Here is a 27221-nt window from a genome sequence, read left to right as displayed (position 1 = left end):
ACAGTGTGTGTGTGTGTGTGTGAGAGAGAGAGAGAGAGAGAGAGAGAGAGAGGAAGAGAGTCAGAGTGCTTTTGTGTGCGAGAAAGAGAGAGGAAGTGTGTGTGTGTGTGTGTCTGTGTGTGCGTGAGAGTGTGTGTGTGTGTGTGACAGAGAGAGAGAGAATATGTGTGTGTGAGAGAGAGGGATAGAAAGAGAGAGAGAGTGTCTGTGTGTGTGTATGTGAGAGAGAAAAAGAGAGAGACAGAGAAAGAGGGAGAGAGTGTGAGAAAGAGTGTGTGTGAGAGAGAGAAAAAGAGAGAGAGAGAAAGAGAGAGTGTGTTTGTGTGTATGTGTGTGTGAGATAGAGAGAGAGAAAGATAGAGTGTGTGTGTGTGTGTGTGTGAAAGAGAGAGTGAAAGAGTATGTGTGTGTGTGTGTCTGTGAGAGAAAAAGAGAGCGAGAGAGAGAGAGAGAGAGAGACAGAGAAAGCGTGACTGTGTGTGTGTGTGTGTGTGTGAGAGAGAGAGAAAGAGAGAGAGAGAGTGTGTCTGTGTGTATGTGTGAGATAGAGGGAGAGAAAAGAGTGTGTGTGTGTGTGAGAGAGAGATAGTGTGTGTGTGTGTGTGTTCAGCATCAGAAACACTTTCAATGTTTTTATATGTAATGATATTTTATTTGTCTTTCTCTCTGACATGTAACAAAACAAAACAAATAAACAAGAATTTAAAAGTAAATGGACAAGAATTTCTGGAAAAAAAATCTCTACAAAACTTTGTAAATGAATGAATAATTGTTTATTATTACAGTCACAGATTTCTGATACACGAATAAAAGTCTGACTGTACTTCATACACACACATTTGTGTTTGTGTGTGTTGAAGTGGAAGTGTAAATAAATGGAAATGATACCGTATAAAAGGGCCATCAGTTGGGAACCTCTGCCTCAGAAGACAGTGCCTAAATGGTTATCTAAGGAAAGTAGAACACAGACTCACATACACTTTGTAAAGGGCGGGCCAAGAGAAGGGCACAGAGACAGGAGTGGCAGTGCAGAAATTTGCAGTTTATTGCTTGATGCATCCGTTCATCGTGGTGAGAGAAAAGAAATTAAACTTTGCAAATCGAAAGTGAAACCAAAATAAAGTCAAAACAAAATGATTCTTATACAACTAAAAAACAGTCTGCTCTGGCCTCCAGTGACGGAAGTCTACAAACAGCAGAAATTGGTTTAGCCTCAACGGAAAAAAAATGAATAAGCCATGCTCGGGTACATCAGGACAAATGACAGAACCAAAAGACAGGAACAAAAGACAGCCTTAACACAGGGAGCTCCCACACATATATAGTTTGGTGACCCGCACCAAACAACAGACAGAGGGGGTGACAAACAACAGAGCATGGCTAATAAATAAATATTTAAGGTTATAATTAAACTAATACATTCAAATGAAATTTACATAACCAGACATCGGTTATTTAACCAATAATCTTATTAAAGAAAACAAAACAAACACATTCAGAACATTCAGGATACACGGGTTGATGTCTGGTCCCCTCAGATAATTAATGATGGCATGATCCTTCTCGCCTCTGGGAACCCAATAAAGAGCTCATGTTTCTGCACGTACCCCTTTCCACGACGGACCAATCTGGAGAGATGACTAGGCAGGTAACAATGATTAATGGTGAATAACGGAATCTTTCAGCAACCAAGTTTGTGCACTTAACCTGGAAACTGAAAGCAAATAAAAGGTTGTAGAGGACAAATGATAGTTTGTGTTATCTATTGCAGATTTGTGTGTATGTGATAACTGGGGTGGAAACTAAACTGTTGCAGTGGCCTATATGTGCGGCCATCATACACAGCCGTCACACACTTCCATAATTTCATAAAGTTATCATTTAACATCACCATCTATATTCAGTCAGTGAACCCTCTCAGTATTTGTCCTATTTAAACACAAGTCCTTTCATTCAGTGAAATATTTCACACTACCGATTTCAACATGTTAGAGAACCAATGCACTGTGCAAGTTCTGTGTTTTTCCATCAGGCTGGCAGAGCTCCCCCTCCCCCCGATGCTCCCCAAAGTCAACAAGTTGCACGTCCACCAAAGACCGCACCCATAAACGTCTCGTCCAGGTCAGGATTAGCCATCTGACCTGTCCATCCAGGCTGCCCTCTGACCTTATAACCAGTAGGGTTAAGGATACAGGTCAGCATATATAAGACTCGTTAGATCAACCCCCACTCCGGAGAGAAGAGGTCAAAACCCGGACAGTTTACGTTTATGCGGTGTGCGTCAGTGACGACTGTAAGTGCTAAACATTGTTGGGCTAAGGGTGCATCTTTCGTAAATAAGGGGAAGATTTGTAATTAACTGTATATAGTTTGTTATATATGTAGATATGTCTTTATTAACATTGTCATTAGTAACGGTTGCATGTACAATGACTGTAATTTCCCTGCCGTCACTAAGATACGTATTTGTATATGTATGCTAGTCCCTGCCAAGAAGTAAAAGCCACTTAACCGTATTGAACACAGCATAAAGCAGGGGTCACCAACCTTTTTGAAACTGAGAGCTACTTCAAGGGTACTGAGTAATGCAAAGCGCTACCAGTTTGATAATACACTTCTGAAAGAACAAAGTTGCACGGTTTACCTTTAATTTTATATTATTGTACAACATTCCCTACCGTTGTTAAGGACTTGTCCCTTTAAGATCCCTGTTAATGTTTGTACATGCGCAAAGTTTGCTTTTTCCTTAGTGCGCACTTCAAAGTTGTATGGAGACACTGTTGGTCCTGTTATGTAGTTCGGATGAAACATTTCTATTCTGTTGTGCGTTAATGACACCGTAAGTGTTGTCTACTTTGCTCTGTTAATATTACATGCTTGTTGTATTACATGTACGCTTATGTTCGCACGTCAGACTGCCGTTCATTCTTTTATATGTCGTACAGCATACTGGCATAACTGGTGCGAGTACGAAAGCAGTTAGCCCAAAGTGCACGAACAATCTGCCTGTTTTACAACTCAGTAAATGTAATATTTATGATGGTTGTGTTGTTATCCATTGATGTTCATTGAGATTCGTTGTGTGCACTTTACCTGTAACTCGGCTACATAATTTCCTAACGGCAAACTGTCCCAATATATAATTGCTTAGTCATGTTGCATTGTACCTTATAACACATGATGCCCTCCGCTGCCATCTAGCGTTGTAGTCGTTGTTACATTCTGATTCTGTTCGTTTCTATCAGTTGACAATGCCTGTTTGTTTGGTATATTGCACTTATTGTATATTGTTTATTTCTTGTTTAGAAACCACACTCACACACAAAGATAAATTACGAATAAATGGTGAATATGATCTCCTTGGAAGAGCTGCATTCTTTCTGACCGAAGAATTAGGCCAGTGGGTGTACGACCGGCAACTTGATATCCCATAATTCCTCACAATTATTATTAATGATATTCTACGTGAAGACACTGATCACGTTAATGATTCATCACAATAATTATTCAGAATGATTAAAAAAGGTAGGAAACAGATACATTTCAACATGCACTATTTTATTTCTATTAACCTTTGCAATTGGGTAGGTAGTTAACACGGTAGCTTTTGTGACATGTATTGAAATATCTCGCCACGTTGTGCCGCTTTGCTTTCGCCACAGTCGCACCACAAATGAAACAATTAAATAAAATTCTAGACTGAGCTCGTTGGTGATTAGTGCTATTTTTAGACTGATGTGGTGCCCACGGGCACCACGTTGGCGACCCCTGGCATAAAGGATCCAATGCCTGTGCACCTGTACAGTGACGTGCGTGACCTTAGTGTGACCCCTCCTCCGTTGCCATAGTGCCGCTCCACGCTCAGAGTCCCATTAGCACACATGCGCAGTGTAACGCCCCAATATGGCGGCGCCCTGTGAATGATTTTCTTAGCATAGCCACTTAGCATGCTGACGTCTGTGTGTGTGTGTGTGTGTGTGTGAAAAAGAGAAAAAGAATGTGTGTGTGTGTGTGAAAAAGAGAAAAAGAATGTGTGTGTGTTTGTTTATTTTATCTGACACAGAGACACTGAGGAGAAAGGATAAACCCTAAACCCAGCATAGAGCGGTTCAGTGAATGTGCAGTGGAATGTGTGTATGTGTGTGAGTGTGTGTGTGTCAGAGGAGACGCTGTAGAAGGACACAGTTCCAGACGACCAGTCCAGATACACTCCTACTCTGTGTGTGTGTGAGGGGTGGTGAGGTATGACAGTTTCCTGTTTATTGTGACGGGCAAAGTAACTGTTACCATGGCAACACAGACTCCAGGACTTTTCATTGAGTCCAAACCCACAGTCATCACTGTTTCCTTTCCTCCTGATTCCTTTATATGTCACTGATATATCAACATTATCTCCACTCCTCTCAGTCTCCCAGTAACAGCGTCCAGTCAGACTCTCTCTACACATGACCTGATAATACTCATCAAATCTCTCTGGATGATCAGGATACGACTGATTCTCTCCCAGTGTCACCGTTCTGTTCCCCTCAGACAGAGAGAGTCGTGTGTTTACTGTGTTTGGGTCCAGTGTGAGATCACAGGCATCTACAGAGAAGAAGAGAAATTAGAGGAGAAAACACATCACACACTCTCAACTCTGTGTGTGTGTGTTTTATACTGAATGGAGAATATTATATTATTATATTAGCATTATATTATTAAATATCATATTTATTTTATTTAAATCTCAGTATTATATTATCATTATATTATGTTATTATAAGGAGCCTAAGTGTGTTATTGCTGATATGTGTGTTACTGTTGTTTGACCCTTGACCCTGTGTGTCTCCCTCTCGTGACCTGAACCCGTTTCTGACCAGTTTTCCACTTTATTTATTTTATTCACTCACTTTCTGTCTTTCTTTTGTTCATGCACAATAAAATCATATAACAATTTTTTAAAATTAAGTAAAAGTGATATTTTATATTATTATCTCTCTTTTTTCAGTAAATGGAGAAGATGAACAAAAGTTGTTTTTTTTAGGAATTTAGATAATTGGTCTCTTTTCCATGTGTGAACCAAACTCACTGTTTGTGTGTGTGTCTGTGTGTGTGTGTTGTGTGTGTGTACTCACATTTTCTTAGTCCTGGTTTGATCCTGAATTCTCCACCATGGTCCACACTACAAAAACACACAACAGACAGTGGATGAGTATCGCACACACACACACACACACACACACACAGACTGTACTGACTTGAGTCGACAGTGTTGATTCATCTGTGTGGAGAGACGCTTCACTCCTGAGTCTCCTGGGTGATTGTAGCTCAGATCCAGTTCTCTCAGGTGTGAGGGGTTTGAACTCAGAGCTGAAGCCAGAGAAGAACAACCTTCATCTGTCACTAAACAACCAGACAACCTATAGAGAGAGAGAGAGAGAGAGAGAGAGAGAGTTGTTCATTCATACATACTTTAGGTAACGAGGATATTGTTATTGTTTACAGTTAATTGTTTGTCTTCTTGTTAGTAGTTTAGATGCTGTTGTATGTGTGTGTGTATAGCGGATGTGCCTTAATTCCACCTGATTTCCCATTTATTCAACAGATTCATTCTGTACCGTTTGAATTTGATCATTGTATTACACGTGTACGTTCGTATTCCTACTCTGTGACTACGTGATAAGTTATTTCCAAGTTACTGAATGTGGTGATCCAGGAACTTAGTTAGTTAGAGGTATTGAATTCGAAGAGTATTATTGTGCTTGCTACTTTAATGCTGTTATTAATTATATGTACGGCTAATGAAGAGGTATTCAGAATAATTTCTAGGTTCAGTGTTCAGAGCGCTGAGCTATAAACAGAGTTTTTTAGAATATCTGTAATTTCACTGGGTTCAGGTTCCAAAAGGCCGATCACGGTAACAGTTCTCTGAGTTAAGCTGCAGCGCAAGCGGACTTGCTGCCGGGTTCCACCACCACCAAATAAAGCTTTTCTCCAAGCGCGCTTTTGCTCCGGTTCCTTTACTTGTAAAATCACAAGAAAATCCAACAACACTGTATTTACCTTCCTGACTAATACTGACCTCAGTATCTCCAGTTTACAGCGTGGATTCTTCAGTCCCACACAGAGAAAGTTCACTCCTGAATCCTGAAGGTCATTGTTACTCAGGTCCAGTTCTCTCAGGGGACAGTTTACTGACTGTAGAACTGAGGCTATAGATGAACAGGACTGTTCAGTGAGTTTACAGAGAGCAAGTCTGGAGAGAGAGAGAGAGAGAGAGAGAGAGAGAGAGAGAGAAAAAGAGAGGGAAATAAACATACATACAGACAGAAAACATTAACTCATCATCTGGTTTGTGAAGTGTGATTCATTGTAAAGGTTCCACCCCGTTTTACCATAAATGTTGACTTTGCTAAACTATCACATTATCTAAACTCACAGACCAGTTACTAACATTAGCCTTACAGAAACTGGGAGAAATTCATCACCTTTTATGATCAGTATGTTTCACACACAGCAGTACTTTAATAACCATACTATACATAAACCTGGTCTCATTTAAATATGAACACAATCATTTTAAACACTGTATTTATGTTCCTGACTAATACTGACCTCAGTATCTCCAGTTTACAGTGTGGATTCTTCAGTCCCACACAGAGAAACTTCACTCCTGAATCCTGAAGGTCATTGTTACTCAGGTCCAGTTCTCTCAGGGGACAGTTTACTGACTGTAGAACTGAGGCTATAGATGAACAGGACTGTTCAGTGAGTTTACAGAGAACAAGTCTGGAGAGAGAGAGAGAGAGAGAGAGAGAGAGAAAGACAGAGAACATTAGCATTCACTCATTTAAGAATTAAAAATTGTACCCATAGAGTTTGACAAAAAGGTGTTAAATGTTGTGAAAAATTTGCTTAAATTGCTCAAACAAACAGTGTGATAAACTTAAATAAGAGATAAGAGATCAAAAAGGACAACACTTATAAAACTGTCAGTCAAGTTCATATTAAAAGGACCAGCCATGTTCCACTGAGACCAAAAGCGAGACAGACACCCTGTTTACTGGCCAACTCATTAGTCATGTAAAGATCAAAAGCACAGTTGGTGAATTTGATGACAAGTATGGTTACTTGTGCAAGAAGAAACTCAAATTTACCACAGAAACTGAAAGAATTTTCATTTACCGTTGAAACTGTTATTCTAATGTAGTGGACTAGAAATGAATTGCAGTTAATTTCATAGATATAAAGGAAAAACAGCCTCTAAAACAGAGTAATATCCATCTCTATGAGTTTCAAGTTTATTATATGCTATTTAACATCAATCCTGTAGATGGCGCAGTGCCAGCAGTGATAGGGAAGCCTTTGGTTCTGGCGAAGGTCAAAGGGCAAAGCAATTAAAGAAATCGCCAGAACATTTCACACATTAACTTGTGTCTGCTTTTCCATCACTCTACCAGGTGGGTCAAACTTAAAATCTCATAAAATATAGAACGAAATACATATTGGGTAACTGTTAAAACTTTGAGGAGTATGTAGAGACTGTTTTAGGATAGTATATGGTTAGTAAAATCATTCTTTTTGGGCTTTTTTGGCGAAAGCGGATTTGCCGATGTTGCAAGCTAATGAGTGTGTAGATGAAGCTTAACTCGTGTACAAAGATCGAGTCATTTTGAAGCTACTAGAGTAGCATGGAAGTGTAGCTAATGTGTTTTGTAAGTAAAAGGAGGTTATGTGAGTGTCAAATGTGTATTTAATGTTCCGTTTATGTACGTAAATCGATTCACTACACGGAGGGTGCGTCATTGTTCTAAGATGGGCGCCTCCGTGACGTCCAATGTGCTACATACAGACCATTGGAAAGGCGCTTCCTTATGGTCGTTATGTAGCATTGAAAGTGTCTTCGGTAGATGAGTTATACGTTTCTACTGGAATGTTTCGCATTTCCTATTCGTTAAACGCTTACTATGTTGTCGGTTATTAGGTGTGTAATCTTGCATAACTGGTGATGAATATTCAAACTTAATGTAAATTATAGTTTCTTTTCTTTGTGCATTAGATATTTGATTGAAAGCTGTAAAAGAAATGATTTTGTTTGTTTGAAATGAATATACTTACCTGTACCTGTGAGAAAGAAAATGAGTTCAGTTTTTAAAAAAAAAAAAAAAAAGGAAAAGCAATTAGAGAAACCGCCAGAACATTTCACACATTAACTTGTGTCTGGTTTTCCATCACTCTACCAGTTACACCAGCTCAGGCGACCCCGCCTGAGACCGGTAACATAAATGTTGAGTTACTTGCCGTCAAACCGAAGAGAAACTTTTCAATTCTGTGACCGTCGCCACTGCACCGAGGCTAACAGCGCGTGTAAATAACGGTATTCAGAGACTAATTACAATATCTTATTCATTCAAAACCCGTCTGAATAAATACACTAAAACATTTCACTGGCGGTTTTCCACAGGTATTTAAAAAGAACACGAATCTTACTTTGTATACGAAGGTAAAGAAGAAAGACACAGAGAATCCGACATTTCCCAGACACTCGACGCTCGTCGGTCTCTCTCAAATTTGACCTGAGAAAATTCACCCCTCGCTCTCCGGCCGTTAGCAAGTCTCTCGGTTTCCCACTGGCTTTGGTTGCTTAAAAAACGACGGCTTAAAATAGCCTAAGAAACCGATTGCAAAGTCCTCTATGAAATTTCAGAAAGTCTGCTTATATAATAAGAGAGTGATCAGGTGTGCAGGTAAAGTCTCTTCGACAGTTAATGACCCCAATAATGACTACAGCAAAAAGAGCCGAGATCTGACAGCTTCTCTCGCCGGTTCAAACTGATCACACTGACCTGTAGAAAGCCCTACTGTGGTGGATTCATAACCTTTCAAACTGGGTTCTGCTTGTACGATGCTAAAACAACCACATACATTCAGCTTAATGCGTTAGAAATGTTGAGGTAAAAATAATTACACAAATAATTTATTTCCCCTCAATGACTGGACTTCGAGTGCAAGTCCACGGAGAAAGAGAGACAATTTTTTGCATTCCCATAACTAACATTCTTCTGACAGTTATTGCACAAATATGTAAAAGAAACAAGAAACTTAGCCTACTTTATAGAAGCGCAAACGAGACAGCCATCCGAAAAATCCCAGATTTCCGACACATTCAATGCACGTCGGTCACTGTGATGTTCATTATCATTAAATGAATGAACCGTTTGAATTAATCACTGTTTTTATTACAGGCTCGTGACACGAGATTACCGCTCTTCACATTTCAGTTAAAACTGTCGCTCTACTAATCAAAGCGTCGTAAAGTAGCCACTCAAAACGTCACTCGGGTATTCTAAACCACAGAATACTGCCATCTAGTGGGTCTGGCACGTCACTACAAATGTGGATAATTTTATATCACTGTATCCCCTTTACTTTGAGGCATGAGAGCAAGTTATTCCGTATAATAAAGTTAAACTGTGCAAGAACAAACTGTTGGAGAAATAAAATGTTTCTTTGCTTCATGAAAACATCGTAACAGTTATGTAATCATTTTTGTGTGAGTTAATCAGCATAATCATTTTTTTCTTTATCAATATTATTTTGCATTAAGAATGTATAACCATATAATCATTTATATTAAGGTAAATGTATGAAATTCTTTTATAAAGATGTGATCTGTAAATGGAGGAATAGAAAGGTCATTGTGTTTGTCTCTGTGCAGAGAGTGCTGATGGTCAAACATTCAAGGTTACATGGTGTGAGTCTTTTTAGGAGAAGATGAGAAGTCTGACTGTGTTGGAATATAGCCAAGGACACTATGATAAGATGAAAGAGTGCTCTCGTTTATTCTTTGCATTCTCTAACAAGCACTCATTCATTTTTGTTTATTTATCAGTACAGGTGCTGATGTAAGACAGTATTCTCACTTATTTCTGAGTTTGGCCTGGGTCAAGATGTCAGTTCCTGATTACATCATTAGGAAATGACGGTGTCTAACAAGATAGGCAAAGACGATGGGAAGTCCTCTAATGACTGTATAGCCAGTCATTGGATAATCCTTGATATGACTTTTGTATAACTACATGTGATGTGTACCGGTTAGTTAGTCACTCCCAGGACCGGCTCTGTTTGTTGTATGCTGCTCTGAGTTTATGCAATAAACGTGTACTGCATCAGACTCTGAAAACTTTGACTGTCTTTTTTTTAAGAAGGTGAACGGTGCAGCTGGATTCTCGGTCAGAACTCTCTCCCACAAAACCCTTGCATATGATTAAACTGAAATAAAGTCCAAAGAAATGTCCAAAACAACCAAACATAAGTGCATTTCTCTCTCTTTTTTTAAATGTTAAGTGTCAGTTCAACTGTTCATCTCAAATTCCATTTCAGATGGACAATGTCAGTGTCCTGTTTCATGATTTTTTTTTTCTTTTCTTTTACAGATTCAGACTGTCAGGTGGTTTGACAGTGTGTGTGGATCTTCTCAACACAGGTCAGTATGTTTGTTCAGCTGGACCAGCGTTGTCTTGCAGTGGTGCTGGTTCTGATGTAACATTGTAAACTGGATCAAATGATGAATCACAGACTGTATCTCCTCCATTAGTCTGCTCCTGCAGAGTCTCTCTCGTTTTCAGAAGAGACTGACGATTCCTCCTAAGGGTTTGTCCATCCTCCGTCCTGACTGTTTAAGATCTTGGACCCACTTCCTTTAGATCTGTGTCTTTTTCTTCCAGGTGTTTGAATCTTCAACTCTCACAGTGTCATGCACTGAAAGTCATCATTTGCTTTTTGCCTCTCTTTCAAGAGCTCGATTTTTTTTTCTTTTGAAGCATGATGCATAATTTGTGACTCAAAAAGGTTCAGCAGGAGACACACCATGTTCCACAGGTGAAGCTCGGTAACTTAACAGAGCTAAAGAAGGATCTGATTTACTGTCTGTCACCTCCTTAAGCAGCTGTTTGACAATATGAACTCCTTTCTCAGCTCTGCCGTTTGACTGATCGTACAGCAGACTTGAACTTACATGTTAAAAGTTGTAGTGTTCTGAAAAGCTACTCTTAAGATGTGTTAGGACCCTTTGCAAACTTTGTGGATGAAACTGCAAAAGACAATCACTTTTGATTTGAGCTGTACACGTAGCTGTGGACTTTCTCAACCCCATACACTAACCCTAGACATTCTCTCTCAGTCTGAGTCATCGTCCTTGAGGCATTTGTGACAACCATCAGTGGATCAGTGGATATCTTGGTTGGTTTCTTTGAGTCAGATAAGGTGAGTATTAACTCTGTAGTTAGATTGGTTTTCAGTCTCTCCCATTCTTGTTCATGATTCTCAGTCCACTTGAATTCACTTGTATGATGTAACAGTTCTCTCAGGTAAACTGTTTGTGAAGACAGGTTCAGTCTGAATTTTCCTATGAAACTGATCATCCCCATTGCATGTACTACAGACTTTTTGTCAGGCTGGGCCTCACAAGTCTCGTCACCCAAAAATCAGTCACACCCATCTGACACCACAACAAACATAAGGTGATGTTCTCTCTCCTTTACTTTAACTCTGAGTCTGTATGTGCCCTTAGTTTCCATGTGTTGTCCACTGTAGGCCTTGAGCTGTACGGCCTTCCCGTGAATGTGAGGCTTTATTTTCACTGCTCTGATATCACTCTCACTAATCAAACTGCCCTTTGTCCCAGTGTCCAGCTTGAGTGGAATTAAAACTCCATTTATTTGCAATGGCATCATCCACTCATTCTTTTTAACACTGTTCACATTAGACTGGTCAGTGTGTGTCTGTTCTCCTGTCATTTCTCAAATGTTTTCTTGTGTTTCAGAGTTCATTCACTCACCTGACATATATGGATATAATCACATAAAGGACCACATAAAAACCATGGGATATTGCTCTGTTGTCCCTAAGTAACACACACAGCGAAGACATCCCGGACTACAACTCTACCGTCACCGGCTTCCAGACGATTCGAGCAGACAGAGAGCGAAAGAAGAGCGCTAAGAGGAAAGGAGGTGGTTCGCTAACGTTAACAACAGATGGTGTTATCCAGGGCACATGACTGTCCAGTTATAATGACGGCTGTTTATGTTCCGCCATCCGCCGACGCGAACACAGCGGGTGACGTCATACTCTCGGTCACAGCGGAGCTTCAGTCACAGCACCCCAGGGCTTTCATCACGATTTCTGGGGACTTCAACCACGTGACGCTTTCCTCTACTATGACAAACTTCACCCAGTTTGTTGACTGTCCAACCAGAGACAATAAAACCCTGGATTTACTATATGCTAACATTAAAGACGCATATAGCTCTACAGCCCTCCCCCCACTAGGCAGATGGGATCACAACCTGGTCCACCTCTCACCCCAGTATAAGCCCCTCGTCCAGCGGCAACCTGTAAGCACCAAGACAGTCAGGAGATGGTGGCAGGATGCAGTTGAGGCTCTGAGGGGCTGTTTTGAGGCTCCGGACTGGGAGGTTCTGAGTGAGCCGCATGGTGAGGACATAGAGGGGTTAACACAATGTATTACGGGTTACATTAACGTCTGTGTGGACAATGTCAACCCCACCCACACAGTACAGTGTTTCCCCAATAACAAACCCTGGATCACCAGAGACATAAAGGCCCTCCTTAATGACCAATAAAGGGCCTTCAGGGCTGGGGACAAGGAGGAGATGAAGAGGGTCCAGAAAGCACTGAGTGCTAAGATCAAGGAGGGCAAGGAGGCCTACAGGAGGAGGATGGAGGACAGGCTGTAACAGAATAACACAAGGGAAATGCCCTTGTCCACTCACCCCCCAGCCCCTCAACCATTCACACCTCCCAAATCACCATGCAGCCCCCCTCCAGCCCTTCTCAGCTCCCTCCTGCTCCTCCCCCCTCACCACTCCCCCCAACCATCACAACTGACAACTGAAAAGTCAGAAGACAACTGGAAAAACTCCACTCAGGCAAAGCTGCAGGCCCCGATGGCATGAGCACAGAGGTGCTGAAGGGATGTGCCCAACAGCTCTGTGGTGTCTTCCAAAACATCTTTAATCTGAGCCTGGGACTGGGAAGGGTCCCCACACTCTGGAAAACGTCAGGCCTGGTCCCTGTGCCCAAGAAGGGGCTCCCCAAGGTCAATTTCAATTTCAATTTAGTTATTTGGCAGACGCTTTTTTCCAAAGCGACTTACAATTGGTGCATCAGTCGGATTTCTAATACCTTCAACAGAGATCATAATAAGACTGAGCGTCAAATTGCCCTTTCGCATTGCGCCCCTGGGATACTTTTACAAACAGAAATACAAGACAAAGGTCATTTTTTTTTTTTTTTTTTTTTTTTTTCTCTAGGGAAGGGAGGTTAGGCATTGGGGGAAGGGAGGTTAGGCATTGGGGGACAGGTGTGTTCTAAAGAGGTGGGTTTTCAGTTTCCTGCGGAAGATGGTAAGAGACTCCGCAGTCTTGACTGCATGGGGGAGGTCGTTCCACCACCTCGGGGCAATGGCAGAGAAGAGGCGTGGTCGGGAGGAGCGGCTGCCGGGTTCCCGGAGTGAGGGGACCGTCAGTTGTCCGGAGGACGTGGAGCGGAGGGTCCTAGTTGGGGTGTAAGGCGTTATAAGAGACTGAAGGTATGATGGGGCAGAGCCTCTTGTGGCCTGGTAGGCCAGCACCAGTGTCTTGAACTGGATGCGGGCTGCTACCGGAAGCCAGTGGAGTGCAGTAAGCAGCGGAGTGACATGAGAGTGCTTAGGGAGGTTGAATACCAGGCGTGCAGCGGCGTTCTGCACGAGCTGGAGCGGCCTGATGGCGCAGGCCGGCAAGCCAGCCAGTAGAACGTTGCAGTAGTCCAGGCGGGAGATGACAAGGGCTTGGACTAGGAGCTGGGTTGCCTGTTGCGTGAGGAAAGGGCGGATTCTCCTGATGTTGTATAGGGCGAATCTGCAGGATCGTGTGACTGCTGCGATGTGCCCGGAGTATGTCAGCTGGTTGTCGAGGGTGACGCCAAGGTTTTTGGCTGCTGAGGTGGGAAACACCGCAGATCCCTCGATGGTGATTGTATTGTCGATCGCTGGGGAGTTCTTAGCAGGAAAAAACAGGAGCTCTGTTTTCTCCGGGTTAAGTTTGAGATGGTTAGCAGACATCCAGGAGGCAATGTCAGCTAGGCAGGCTGCGATGCGAGGTTGAACCTGGGAGTTAGAGGGGGGGAAGGAGAACAACAGCTGTGTGTCATCAGCGTAGCAGTGGTAAGAGAGGCCATGGGTGGAGATAACCTGGCCAAGTGATCTGGTGTAGAGGGAGAAGAGGAGTGGACCAAGTACTGACCCTTGTGGGACACCTGTGTGTAGAGTGCGGGTGGAGGAGACCGATTCCCTCCAAGAGACCTGGTAGGAGCGGTCAGACAGATAGGACTTGAACCATGCGAGTGCAGAACCCGCGAAGCCCAGCCCAGCAAGGGATGAGAGGAGGATCTGGTGGTTGACCGTGTCGAATGCTGCGGAGAGGTCTAGGAGTATGAGGACAGAGCTGAGAGACTTCGCTCTGGCCAAGTGGAGCTCCTCCGTGACAGCAAGAAGGGCCGTCTCGGTGGAGAGGCCGGCTTTGAATCCGGATTGATTTTGATCCAGGAGATTGTGCTGCAGAAGATATGGTGAGAGTTGGTTATATACAGCACGTTCCAAGGTTTTGGAGAGAAACGGTAGGTGAGAGACTGGGCGGTAGCTACTGACATCCGCAGGGTCTTGGCTGGGCTTCTTGAGCAGTGGCTTGACCCGTGCTCTCTTCAGGGCAGAAGGAACCGTACCAGTAGATAGGGAGCTGTTGATCAAGGACGAGATGAAGGGCAGAATGTCGTCCGAGATGGCCTGAAAGAGAGGGGAGGGGATGGGATCAAAAGGACAGGTAGTAGGACGATGGGATTTGATAAGTAAGAGAGCTTCAGCGTCAGATAGAGGGGAGAAGGAGGAGAAGATAGCAGGGGGGGAGGGTGCAGGATCCGAGGTGGGAGGGGGAGGGGGGAAGGAGTCGCAGATGTCATTGATCTTCTTCTCGAAGAAGGAGACAAAGTCATCAGCAGATAGGGATGAGGGAGGAGGAGGAGGAGGAGGAGAAAGGAGGGAGGAGAAGGTGGAGAAGAGTTTGCGGGTGTTGGAGGAGGCAGAGTTGATCCTAGAGTGGAAAAAGGCAGATTTGGCAGCGGACAGGGTAGAGGAGAAAGAAGAAAGAAGAGAGTGGTAGTGGGACAGGTCGTTGGAGGATCTCGATTTCCGCCATCTCCGTTCAGCCACGCGAAGTTTGGTTCTGTCGGCACGGATACTATCAGTCAACCAGGGACTGGGGGCGGAGAGGCGAGCCGGTTTGGTGACTGGGGGGCAGAGGGTGTCCAGGGTGGAGGCCAGCGCAGAGGGGACCGTAGAGGACTTCTTTTCCACGGGGAGAAGTGAGAAGGCTTCTACAGGTGGGAGAGAGGAGCAGACCATAGAAGAGAAGGCACCAGAGGAGAGAGTGCGAAGGTTACGTCTAGCTGCGACTGGTAGCTTGGGTGCTGAGGATTTCAGAGAGGGAGAGATCGAGAGAGAGAAGGACATGAAGAAGTGATCTGAGGTTTGGAGCGGTGTGACCGTGAGATCAGGAAATAGGCAGCCTCTTGTGAAGACCAGGTCCAGTTGATTACCGCCCTTGTGTGTTGCAGTGGACTCCACGAGGGTAAAATCAAAGGACTGAAGGAGGGAGAGTAGGCTGTCAGACTGAGTAGAATTCGGAAGGTTGAAGTCTCCTAGCAGCAGGATGGGAGTGCCATCTTCAGGGAAGGCGCTGAGGAGGATGTCCAGTTCATCTAGGAATGACTGCAGAGGGCCTGGGGGGCGGTAGAGAACAGTCATATGTAGTTTATAAGGGGAATAAACAGAAACAGCATGAAATTCAAACGATGTTGGGGAGATAGAAGGGAGAGATGTTGCTTGGAATCTCCACGAGGGGGAGATCAGGAAGCCAGTTCCCCCACCCCTTCCCGAGGGTCTGGGAGTGTGGGAGAAGGAAAAGGCCGTGGAGAGGGCAGCGGGAGTGGCCGTGTTCTCCGGTGTGATCCACGTCTCGGTGAGGGCCAGAAAGTGCAGGGACATCAAGGAGGCTTGGGCGGAGATGAAGTCGGCCTTCTGTACCGCCGATTGGCAGTTCCAGAGACCACCTGAAATGCCAGTAGCAGTGTTAGCAGAGCGTGGTGGATGGATGAGGTTAGACAGGTTGCGTCCGCGAGGATGCTTTGGACGCCACCTGCGGAGATTGTAAGAGGAAACTTGAACAGGAATAGGGAGATGACACATGATTAGTGTGAGGGGGACAAGGTTTTTTAGGAGGTATGGAAGAGACACAATTACACAGATAAGCAAGTGAGAATAAAATAAATCAAGATGAAAATAAATCGCTTAGTGTACGGCAGACAGGCAGCAGTTGTCTCGGCTTCCTCGTTGTCCTTCCTCGGTGGACTCCCGCAGGTAGACTCCCTTGTCTTAGTCCGACCGAGTCTTCGTCCGACGAGACAAGGGAGACGAGACCGCTACAGCTGCCGCTACAGCTGCCGCTTGGCGGAAGCACTATTCCTAAAGAGTCTTGTGACTACCGCGTTCGCGGCTTAAGGGCTGGCTACAGCCCCGCCCCCTCAGAGCAAAGCGTAAATTGACTGAGACCGAGAGTAACAAACAAATGCAAATCAGCAACTCGGCAGCTGATGCGACAGGAATTCAATACAAACTCCCTAGTAAAGTGAGCTAACAACGCTACCAGACAGCGAACACGGTTCTAAACAGACGGAGAACCTAAGGTAGAGCAAACGCTGAAAGAATCGCGCACGAAGTAAATTATATACGGAAACGACAGCAGAGTATACAGGGCAAACAGAAATCGCGGCTACTCGGACAATTACACGCAACAGAGACAAGAGAGAACCCAGAAATCGCGGCTACTAAGCAATATAAAGCAAAGTCTTACTAGGTACCTGCTCTGAAGGAGAAATAATCTGACTGAAGGTGAAGGTGGTCTGACTGAAGACGATGCACGGTCTTAAATGATTATAGGCCAGTGGGGTTAACATTACACGTGATGAAGACCCTGGAGAGGCTGGTCCTCTCCCACCTTAAACCCCTGGTCAGACCAGCACTAGACCCCCTGCAGTTTGCTTACCAGGAACACGTCGGAGTGGAGGATGCCATCATATACCTGCTGCACCGAGCCTGCTCTCATCTGGACAAGGCTGGGAGCACTGTGAGAGTCATGTTCTTTGACTTCTCCAGTGCATTCAACACCATTCAGCCTGTACTGCTGGGAGACAAGCTCAGGAGCATGCGGGTTGATGCTCCGCTTGTGACCTGGACAATGGACTATCTGACAAACAGACCACAGTACCTGAGACTAGGGAGCTGTGTTAAGCAGCACAGAGTGTTAAGCAGCACAGGGGCCCCCCAGGGGACCGTCCTCTCTCCCTTCCTGTTCACCCCGTACACCTCCGACTTCAGTTACAACTCAGAGTCATGCCACCTTCAGATGTTCTCTGATGACTCTGCCATTGTAGGGTGTATCAGCAGGCAACAGGAGGCAGAATACAGAGGACTGGTAAAGGACTTTGTGGAGTGGTGCAGCCTGAACCATCTACAGCTGAACGTCAGCAAGACAAAGGAGCTGGTCGTGGACTTGCGCAGGAATAAGCCTACCCTGACCCCCGTCTCCATCCATGGAGAAGATGTCGAGGTAGTCCACTCCTACAAATACCTTGGAGTGCACGTGGAGGACAGGCTGGAGCGGACTAAGAACACAGAGGCCCTTTACAAGAAGGGCCAGAGTCGGCTCTACCTCCTGAGGAGACTACGATCCTTCCATGTCTGCAATAGGATGCCTCAGATGTTCTATCAGTCAGTGGTATCCAGTGCCATTTTCTACGCGGTGGTGTGCTGGGGGTGTAGACTGAAAGCTGGGGATGCTAACAGACTGAACAAGCTTGTCGGGAAAGCCAGCTCTGTCATAGGAGGTGGGACTGAGCTAGACTTACTGGGGGTGATGGCAGAGAGGAGGATGCTTAAGAGACTGGTGAGCATCCTGAACAACTACACACATCCCCTTCATGACGAGCTTGTTAAACTGAGAAGCACCTTCAGCGGCAGGCTGATCTTCCCCAGATGCTCCACTGAGAGATACAGAAGGTCGTTTCTGCCGACAGCCATCAAATCGTACAACTCCTCCCCTCTCTGCCGCAGCAAAGGGTTAGACTGACGCCTGATGCCCTATGCTGCTCCTACTTCAACATAATGACTGCACTATGGACAATTGCATAATGGACTATAACTATGTCTATCTATCTCACTCCTTATCACAGTATCTGGTTAGATTTGCACTGTGCAGTTAGTATTGTCGTTTTACACGTGTAACAATGACAATGTTCTCCATTACACATGTAACAACAATGCTCTCTATTGCACATTACACACCACACAACAGTGATAATCTCACTACTGCTGCTCCATTGTGGCATATTCATTATATTCATTATATACTATGTCTATAACTCCTGCACTATGGCAGTAACTTCTGTCTACCTCACTATTCTCACTTTCGAGCTATTTATTACGTCACCAATTACTGTACTATGTACAGACACAACCTTTAGTTTATCTTGTTTTAAATTTATTCCTATTTCCTATTTATCTGATTATATTCTACTTTTTTATTCTATGTTGTGTTTGGTGTGTGCTGACAGTGTTGTTGCGACACTTGAATTTCCCTTGAGATTAATAAAGTATTTTGTATTCGTATTCGTAAAAAACACTAAATCAAGATCATTCTGAATGAAACAAACCCATTCACACTAGTAACTGTACTCTTAGAGTCTACTGTGTGAGAAGATTAGAAATATCAGAAACCTGCCATTGTTGATGATGCTGTTTGTTCCCTCTGGAGAGTGACTCTGCTCCTGACTGTTGGTCTTACTATTGTCATCAGACCCAGCTTTGATCTTTTTCATCAAGTCAGATAATGTGATTTGATGTGTTCACTTCATTACTGATTCATACACTATTTATTATTTTATTTGTATGAATTGAATGACTGGAAAAAACTATTTACTATTTATATGAATTGAATGACTAGAAAAAAATTTTTACTATTTAATTGAATGACTGGAAAACTTATCAACACGTTGCTCCATTCAGAATGACTGACCTCAGTATTTCCAGTTGACAGTTTGGATTCTTTAGTGCGGCACAGAGCATCGTCACTCCTGAATCCTGAAGACCAGTGTTACTCAGGTCCAGTTCTCTCAGGGGACAGTTCACTGACGTCAGAGCTGAGGCGATAGTTTCACAGGACTGCTGAGTGAGGTTACAGTCTCTGAGTCTACACAGGGAGAAGGAAAACAAAACACTGACTGATTGTTGGTCTTACTATTGTCATCAGACCCAGCTTTGATCTTATTCATCAAGTCAGATAATGTGATTTGATGTGTTCATTACTGATTCATACACTACTGCAGTGTTAACTATGGGGATCAGTGACTGTGTAGAGCTCAGAGGAAAAAGAACAAAAGCAGAAAACCCATCACAGTACATATAAAGGAGTGCACTCATTATACTGGACTCATGACTGGATGAATGTGAGGTCATTGATCTCTATGGTCAAATCAAAATCAAACACACAATGAATAGCTGAAAAATAATATGATTTGATTGGCTGCAGCCTAGCTCCCATTAGACTGTCTGTCTCTCATCTGCTCATTCTCCCGCCACACAAGGAAAGAAAAGAAACAAACAGAAATCAAAAACAGGGACAGACTCATGGCCTTGGAAAACGTCCTTTCATTGTGAACATGTTCTTACACTCCCACAGTCCCAGCATCCAATCAGAGAGAGAGAAGATAATATTCACACACTGATACAAATGTCTCTGTGACCTGTCTATAAGCATCAGTTTAGTCTAGACTGTCCAAATATTTATTTTGTTTGGAACAAAGATATTTATATGAATAGAATGACTGGAAAAATAATCATCAAGTTGCTCCATTCAGAATGACTGACCTCAGTGTTTCCAGTTGACAGTTTGGATTCTTTAGTGCGGCACAGAGCATCGTCACTCCTGAATCCTGAAGACCAGTGTTACTCAGGTCCAGTTCTCTCAGGGGACAGTTCACTGACTTCAGAGCTGAGGCGATAGTTTCACAGGACTGCTGAGTGAGTTTATAGTCTCTGAGTCTACACAGGGAGAAGGAAAACAAAACACTCACTTTTTAAAGAATTAAATTATGCTGTAAATCACTTCTATGGCTGGACTTTGGTGACATTTTCAAAATGAAATTTTATCATTGTTTTATTGAAATTCTGATCTTGTAACCACTGCCCACATTCAAATATTGAAATGTTACATTTGCAGCTGCTCTATAAACACAGCATTTCCCAGGAGGCATCTGAAATATAGACAACACTATATTATTCACTCAGTGTTAAAAACATCATTTCTGATGAGTAGATAAATAACAATGTGTGATATTTCTTTCAGATCGAGCACTGTTTCCCATTCAGAACATGTTTCAGCAAATCGGCTTTAATGACACCTTCATCAAAATATCATTGTCCCTTTGTAACTGGGAGAGTAGATGAATTGTTGTAATGAAATCCATTCCATTATATGTATTCCACAAAGACATACCAAAATATGACTACAATTAAATGTGTCTCCCTCCAGTGGTTTTGAACTTTGTTCGGTCAGTAATTCTTTGCTTTTCCAGACACTGTTATGTCCACTGCTGGGCTTTCACTGACCATGGCTCCCGCCATTTCCCAAATGTTTTAATGTGTTTCAGAGTTCATTCACTCACCTGACATATATGGATATAATCACAGAATGGACCACAAAAAACATGAGACATTGCTCTGTTGTCTCTAAGTAACACACACAACAAAACACTAAATCTAGGCCATTCTGAATGAAACAAACCTGGTATGACCCTGAGTCATAAGTGTGTGTTATTGGTTTTGTGTGCTGAATGAAACACACCTGGTATGACCCTGAGTCATAAGTGTGTGTTATTGGTTTTGTGTGCTGAATGAAACACACCTGGTATGACCCTGAGTCATAAGTGTGTGTTATTGGTTTTGTGTGCTGAATGAAACACACCTGGTATGACCCTGAGTCATAAGTGTGTGTTATTGGTTTTGTGTGCTGAATGAAACACACCTGGTATGACCCTGAGTCATAAGTGTGTGTTATTGGTTTTGTGTGCTGAATGAAACACACCTGGTATGACCCTGAGTCATAAGTGTGTGTTATTGGTTTTGTGTGCTGAATGAAACACACCTGGTATGACCCTGAGTCATAAGTATGTGTTATTGGTTTTGTGTGGTGAATGAAACACACCTGGTATGACCCTGAGTCATAAGTGTGTGTTATTGGTTTTGCGTGCTGAATGAAACACACCTGGTATGACCCTGAGTCATAAGTGTATGTTATTGGTTTTGTGTGCTGAATGAAACACACCTGGAATGACCCTGAGTTATAAGTGTGTGTTATTGGTTTTGTGTGCTGAATGAAACACACCTGGTATGATCCTGAGTCATAAGTGTGTGTTATTGGTTTTGTGTGGTGAATGAAACACACCTGGAATGACCCTGAGTTATAAGTGTGTGTTATTGGTTTTGTGTGCTGCTGTTTTTCTCCCCCTGCCTGTGGGTGGCGCTGTTTCCTCCCCTGTCTGCTGTGTTTTGCCCGTATGTCTCTCTGTCCCTGTAATGTGTTTATTTCAGGTGGCGGTTGGGGATTGGTCCACAGTCTGACGGCGCCGTTTTTAAAAAGACGCTGCCTCCACATGCCAGTTGCCCCTGCTTTTCCTGGCCAGCTTGACTGTGTCCTTTCACTGTGTTTTTGATAAACTCATTGTGTGAATTTTCTGAAAGATTTTCGGTGTATATAGTGTAAATCTGTATCTGTGTGTTTAGTTGATATTTGCTGTGTGTAGTGTCTGACAGATGATGGTTGTATATAGTGTAAATCTGTATCTGTGTGTTTAGTTGATATTTGTTGTGTATAGTGTCTGACAGATGTTGGTTGTATATATTGTAAATCTGTATCTGTGTGTTTAGTTGATATTTGTTGTGTGTAGTGTCTGACAGATGTTGATTGTGTATATTGTAAATATTTTTTGTGTGAACAGTCCGGGTAGTTGTAGTGAGTATGAAGCCATTTTTGTTCATTCATCTTTTCTCCTGTTTTTTCGTTAGGGAGGTAGGGCAGTAATCTGTATTTTCTTTCTCTTTTATTTTGGGAAGTAGGTTATTTAGTTTGTAAATCATGGATTGTTTTGGTTGTTGTTTTGGCCGCGCTCACGCCCGACACTCTTCACTATCACCTCTTTGTGAATAAATCACTTTTCGTTTTGGACTGTAGTCCTTGGCATGGGTCATCACTGGGAGTAGGGAAAAGGGGAGTCACTTTTATGTTATGCTCAGTAACCCCCAGGCTGGACATGACAAACCTATTCACACTAGTAACTGTACTCTTAGAGTCTACTGTGTGAGAAGATTAGAAATATCAGAAACCTGCCATTGTTGATGATGCTGTTTGTTCCCTCTGGAGAGTGACTCTGCTCCTGACTGTTGGTCTTACTATTGTCATCAGACCCAGCTTTGATCTTTTTCATCAAGTCAGATAATGTGATTTGATGTGTTCACTTCATTACTGATTCATACACTACTGCAGTGTTAACTATGGGGATCAGTGACTGTGTAGAGCTCAGAGGAAAAAGAACAAAAACAGAAAACCCATCACAGTACATATAAAGGAGTGCACTCATTATACTGGACTCATGACTGGATGAATGTGAAGTCATTGATCTCTATGGTCAAATCTAAATCAAACACACAATGAATAGCTGGAAAATAACATGATTTGATTGGCTGCAGCCTAGCTCCCATTAGACTGTCTGTCTCTCATCTGCTCATTCTCCCACCACACAAGGAAAGAAAAGAAACAAACAGAAATCAAAAACAGGGACAGACTCATGGCCTTGGAAAATGCCCTTTCATTGTGAACATGTTCTTACACTCCCACACTTCCAGCATCCAATCAGAGAGAGAGAAGATAATATTCACACACTGATACGAATGTCTCTGTGACTTGTCTATAAGCATCAGTTTAGTCTAGACTGTCCAAATGTTTAGTTTGTTTAGAACAAAGATATTTATATGAATTGAATGACTGGAAAAATGATCAACAAGTTGCTCCATTCAGAATGACTGACCTCAGTATTTCCAGTTGACAGTTTGGATTCTTTAGTGCGGCACAGAGCATCGTCACTCCTGAATCCTGAAGACCAGTGTTACTCAGGTCCAGTTCTCTCAGGGGACAGTTCACTGACTTCAGAGCTGAGGCGATAGTTTCACAGGACTGCTGAGTGAGTTTATAGTCTCTGAGTCTACACAGGGAGAAGGAAAACAAAACACTGACCTTTTAAAGAATAAAATTATCCTGTAAATCATTTCTAGGGCTGGACTTTGGTGACATTTTATCATAACATTATTAAAAATGTTAATCCAGACAAAGGGTTGTCATAGTGACTATGAACAAACTAAAAAGTAACTGAGAGGAGTTCTGCACCACTGACTCGCTACAAACAATAAAAATCCAGCTTCCAGGCATCTACGTTCGATCCTTTATTTCCACAAATCAAAACAAGACTATTTCAGACGTCAAACCTGAACACTAGCATAGCAAGGTAAAGCAAAGCAAAGGAAAAACCATGAGCATCTAAAACAGTAAGTGGGTCAACAAAAAATACACACTCCCTACTCCTCCCCTCTCCATGCTGCCATACCGGTGAACAGGTGAATATGTTCCCTCATTCTTTCAAACGCTACCTACACCTACACCCACCTGACATGCATGACAACTGTAAACCCACAAGCTGATGCGCAAATACAAACACAAAACAAACATTTCATAGGCATACGGCATTAGGCTCCTATAGTTGTTTTATAGAAATTTTGATGTTATAACCATCCTCCACATTCAGATATTGACATTACATTAATAGCTGTCCTATAAACACAGCATTGCCCAGGAGGCATCTGAAATATATACAATACTATATATTTTTCACCCAGTGTTAAAAAATGAGTAGAAGGAAAAAGGAGAAAGAGACACAAACAGAATTCAAGGGAACAGCCTTTTTCCCCAGTCCTTTCACTGAGAACATGCTCTCACACACCCAGCATCCAACCAGAGAGAGAGAGACAGACAGACAGAGAGAGAGAGACAGAGAAAGAGAGAGAGACAGACAGACAGAGAGCCAATGTTTGGACACTGATGTTAATGTCTTTAATAGCAGTGTCTGAACTCTGTGTGTGTCTAAATACATCAACTTTGACTACACATTGCAGAGGTTCTGAAAATTATGGAAATTACTGAATGGAGAAAATGACTGAGGTCAATTCTGAAGTCAGTTACTTTATATGAATTGTCCAAGGACATGCCAAAATATGACCAGGGAATTCCCACCAATTCCCCTCCAAATAAGGCTTCTACAGAGTGGGTGTTGTGAAGTGAAACTGAAAACTCACAGAGCTTTTCTGCAGCACCTCACAGCTGGGAGCAGTCTCCTACGACCCTCATCTGATGTCTTGTATTTCTTCAGGTCAAACTCATCCAGCACCTCCTCTGACATCAGAAACATGTAGGCCAGTGCTGTGCAGTGTGCAAGTGAGAGTTTAGTTCTGTAATTTTCAGACTTGACAAAAGCTTGAATTTCTTTATGGAGAGAGTGATCATTCATTTCGGTCAGGCAGTGCAGTAGATTGATCCATCTCTCAGGTGGGACACCATCTTTATTTAACCCTTTGATGTAACGGCTTATTTCCTTGATGCTCTCCTGGTTGTTCTGTGTGTGTGTCAGCAGGCCTTGTAGGAGTTTCTGGTTGGACTCCAGTGAGATGCCATGAAGGAAGCGGACAAACAGATCGAGATGTCCATCCTTACTCTCCAAAGATTTATCCACAGCTCCCTTCAGCAACTTCCCAAACTCATGTGAAAAATAATAGTCATTGTATCTGGTATCTCTCTGCAGAAAATACTCCAGTGCCTCCATGTTCTTGTTTACATAGCAGTAAAACACATAGAGAGCAGCAAAGAACTCTTGAACACTCAGATGCACAAAGCAGTGGACCTTCTTCTGACGAAGAACAGATTCCTCCTTAAAGATCTCAGTACAAATCCCAGAGTACACTGTGGCCTCACTCACATCAATGCCACATTCTCTCAGATCCTCTTCATAAAACATGACATTGCCCCTCAGCAACTGATTAAAAGCCAGTGTAGCAAGTTTCAGAAAGATCTCCTTGCTTGATTCCAGAAGATTCTTTGAGTCTGTCTCAACTCTCTCCTCATATTTCTGCTTCTTCATTTTAGTCTGAATGAGCAGGAAGTGTGTGTACATCTCAGTCAGAGTTTTAGGGATCTCTTTAACATTGTCTCGATGCAGCATTTCCTGAAGCACAGTTGCTGAAATCCAACAGAACACTGGGATGTGACACATGATGTGGAGACTCACTGATGCCTTGATGTGTGAGATGATTCTGTTGGCTTGACTCTCATCACTGACTCTTTTTCTGAAGTATTCCTCTTTCTGTGAATCACTGAATCCTTGGACTTCTGTCACACGACTGATGAACTGAGAGGGGATCTGATTGGCTGCTGCTGGTCTGGAGGTTATCCAGATGAGTGCAGAGGGAAGAATATTTCCTTTGATGAGGTTTGATATCAGTGTGTTCACTGATGATGTTTTGGTCACATCACACAGCTTCTCAGGAATATTCAACTGAAGTCGACTCTCATCAAAACCATCAAAGATGAACAGCATTTTACAGTCAGTATATTTCTTTGGATCCAAGTCTTTCAGTTCTGGGTGAAACTCTAGCAGGAGTCCATGAAGACTGAACTGTTCATCTTTAACCAAGTTCAGTTCTCTAAAAGGAAGAACCAACATGAACTCAATGTCCTGATTGGTCCTTCCTTCTGCCCAGTCCAGAATGAACTTCTGCACAGAGACTGTTTTTCCAATTCCAGCAATGCCCTTGGTGAGTACAGTTCTGATTTCTGGCTTCTGTCTGTCCCTTCCAGGTTCCTGACTAGATAAGGCATTTTTCTGCTCTTTAGGTCTGTTGGTTGACAAGGGTTTGAAGATGTCATTGCAGCTGATTGGTTTGTCTTGAGAACCCCATTTCCTGGATGCTGTTTCAATCTGTAAAACCTCATGTTTCTCATTCACTCCTTCACTCTCTCCCTCTGTGATGTAGAGCTCTGTGTAAATGCTGTTGAGGAGGGTTTGGTTTTCTTTCAGTGCGACACCTTCATATAAGCACTCATACTTCTTTTTCAGGGTGGTTTTATGACCCTCAGTGATTCTCAGCAGGACATCATCTGACTTAGACATGGATGTGTTGTGTTGGACATTGCATTCCACACTGCAGAGAGAGAGAGAAAGAGAGAGAGATAGGGAGGGAGAGGTGATTAACAAAAAGGCCACATCTGGACTGATCCTGGATCAGACCTGAGTTTCCATATTTGACAGATACTTTCTTTGGGAGACATATGACTCCATCAAGGCTGGCAGGCTGAACCCTTCTCATCAGCCTTGTAGTTGAGTTTAGGGCTCATATACAGTTGGGATGATAGTGATGAAGTGTAACAATAATGATTGACAGTTGGTGAAGAATTCCCACTACACAGTGTTTAATCATTCAGAGAGTGGAGCTGATTGAACAGAGGGGAATGGGAGAGTTTCACTAATGGAAACCAAACAGGACAAACAAACTGTATGTACATGTCTCTGTTTTCATTTCTAACTGATATCAGACAATATAACATTTGTAAAGGAAACTAATGAGACTATTAATAATGGATATATGTGAGTGGTTATGAATAGTTGGGCTGATCAGACAGGACTCCCTCCCTTTGACTTTCTTTAAACATGACTAATGTACTGTCACTTTACACTCTGTCTGTTTTAAACTGATCCATTTAAACTAAACTGTGTTGTGTTTAGTTCTCTATTGGTCACTTTAGTCTGTGTTTAACTGATCCATTTAAACTAACCTGTGTTGTGTTTGATGATGGATGATGAGGCAGCTTTATCTCTGACACAGAATTTAAGACAGAAAATGAACCTTTGATCAGTGTTAAGGCCAATTAAAACACTACATCATCCAAATAATTGTTATTTAAATCCTTCTC

At 42.8% G+C, this 27221-nt stretch overlaps 1 protein-coding gene across 1 annotated transcript; it reads right to left on the bottom strand.

The window, feature by feature from the left end:
- Window positions 1-3727: 3727 nt before the first annotated feature.
- On the bottom strand, window positions 3728-25848 carry LOC115821771 (NACHT, LRR and PYD domains-containing protein 12-like). Its single transcript, XM_030785564.1, has 9 exons — window positions 24554-25848; window positions 20021-20194; window positions 19170-19343; window positions 6595-6768; window positions 6062-6235; window positions 5229-5399; window positions 5115-5161; window positions 4095-4584; window positions 3728-3914 (listed from the first exon to the last, which is right to left on the bottom strand). Exons 1-9 carry the CDS (start codon window positions 25846-25848, stop codon window positions 3728-3730), a joined length of 2886 nt encoding a protein of 961 aa, XP_030641424.1.
- Window positions 25849-27221: the final 1373 nt, after the last annotated feature.

Source organism: Chanos chanos, chromosome 9 (genome assembly GCF_902362185.1).
Source record: "Chanos chanos chromosome 9, fChaCha1.1, whole genome shotgun sequence".
NCBI lineage: Eukaryota > Metazoa > Chordata > Actinopteri > Gonorynchiformes > Chanidae > Chanos > Chanos chanos.
Note: the sequence above shows the minus strand (reverse complement) of the source record. Positions and strands in the feature narration are given on the sequence as shown.

What these genes read in the sequence shown, in the direction of transcription:
- LOC115821771 (XM_030785564.1), bottom strand. Translation starts at nt 25,848, where the DNA reads ATGCTGTTCATCTTTGATGGTTTTGATGAGAGTCGACTTCAGTTGAAT. An exon ending in TGTCGACTCAAGTCAGTACA is followed by an intron (nt 5,162 to 5,228) that starts GTCTGTGTGTGT and finishes GTGTTTTTGTAG; the next exon opens with TGTGGACCATGGTGGAGAAT. An exon ending in ACTGAACCGCTCTATGCTGG is followed by an intron (nt 3,915 to 4,094) that starts GTTTAGGGTTTA and finishes AATCATTCACAG; the next exon opens with GGCGCCGCCATATTGGGGCG.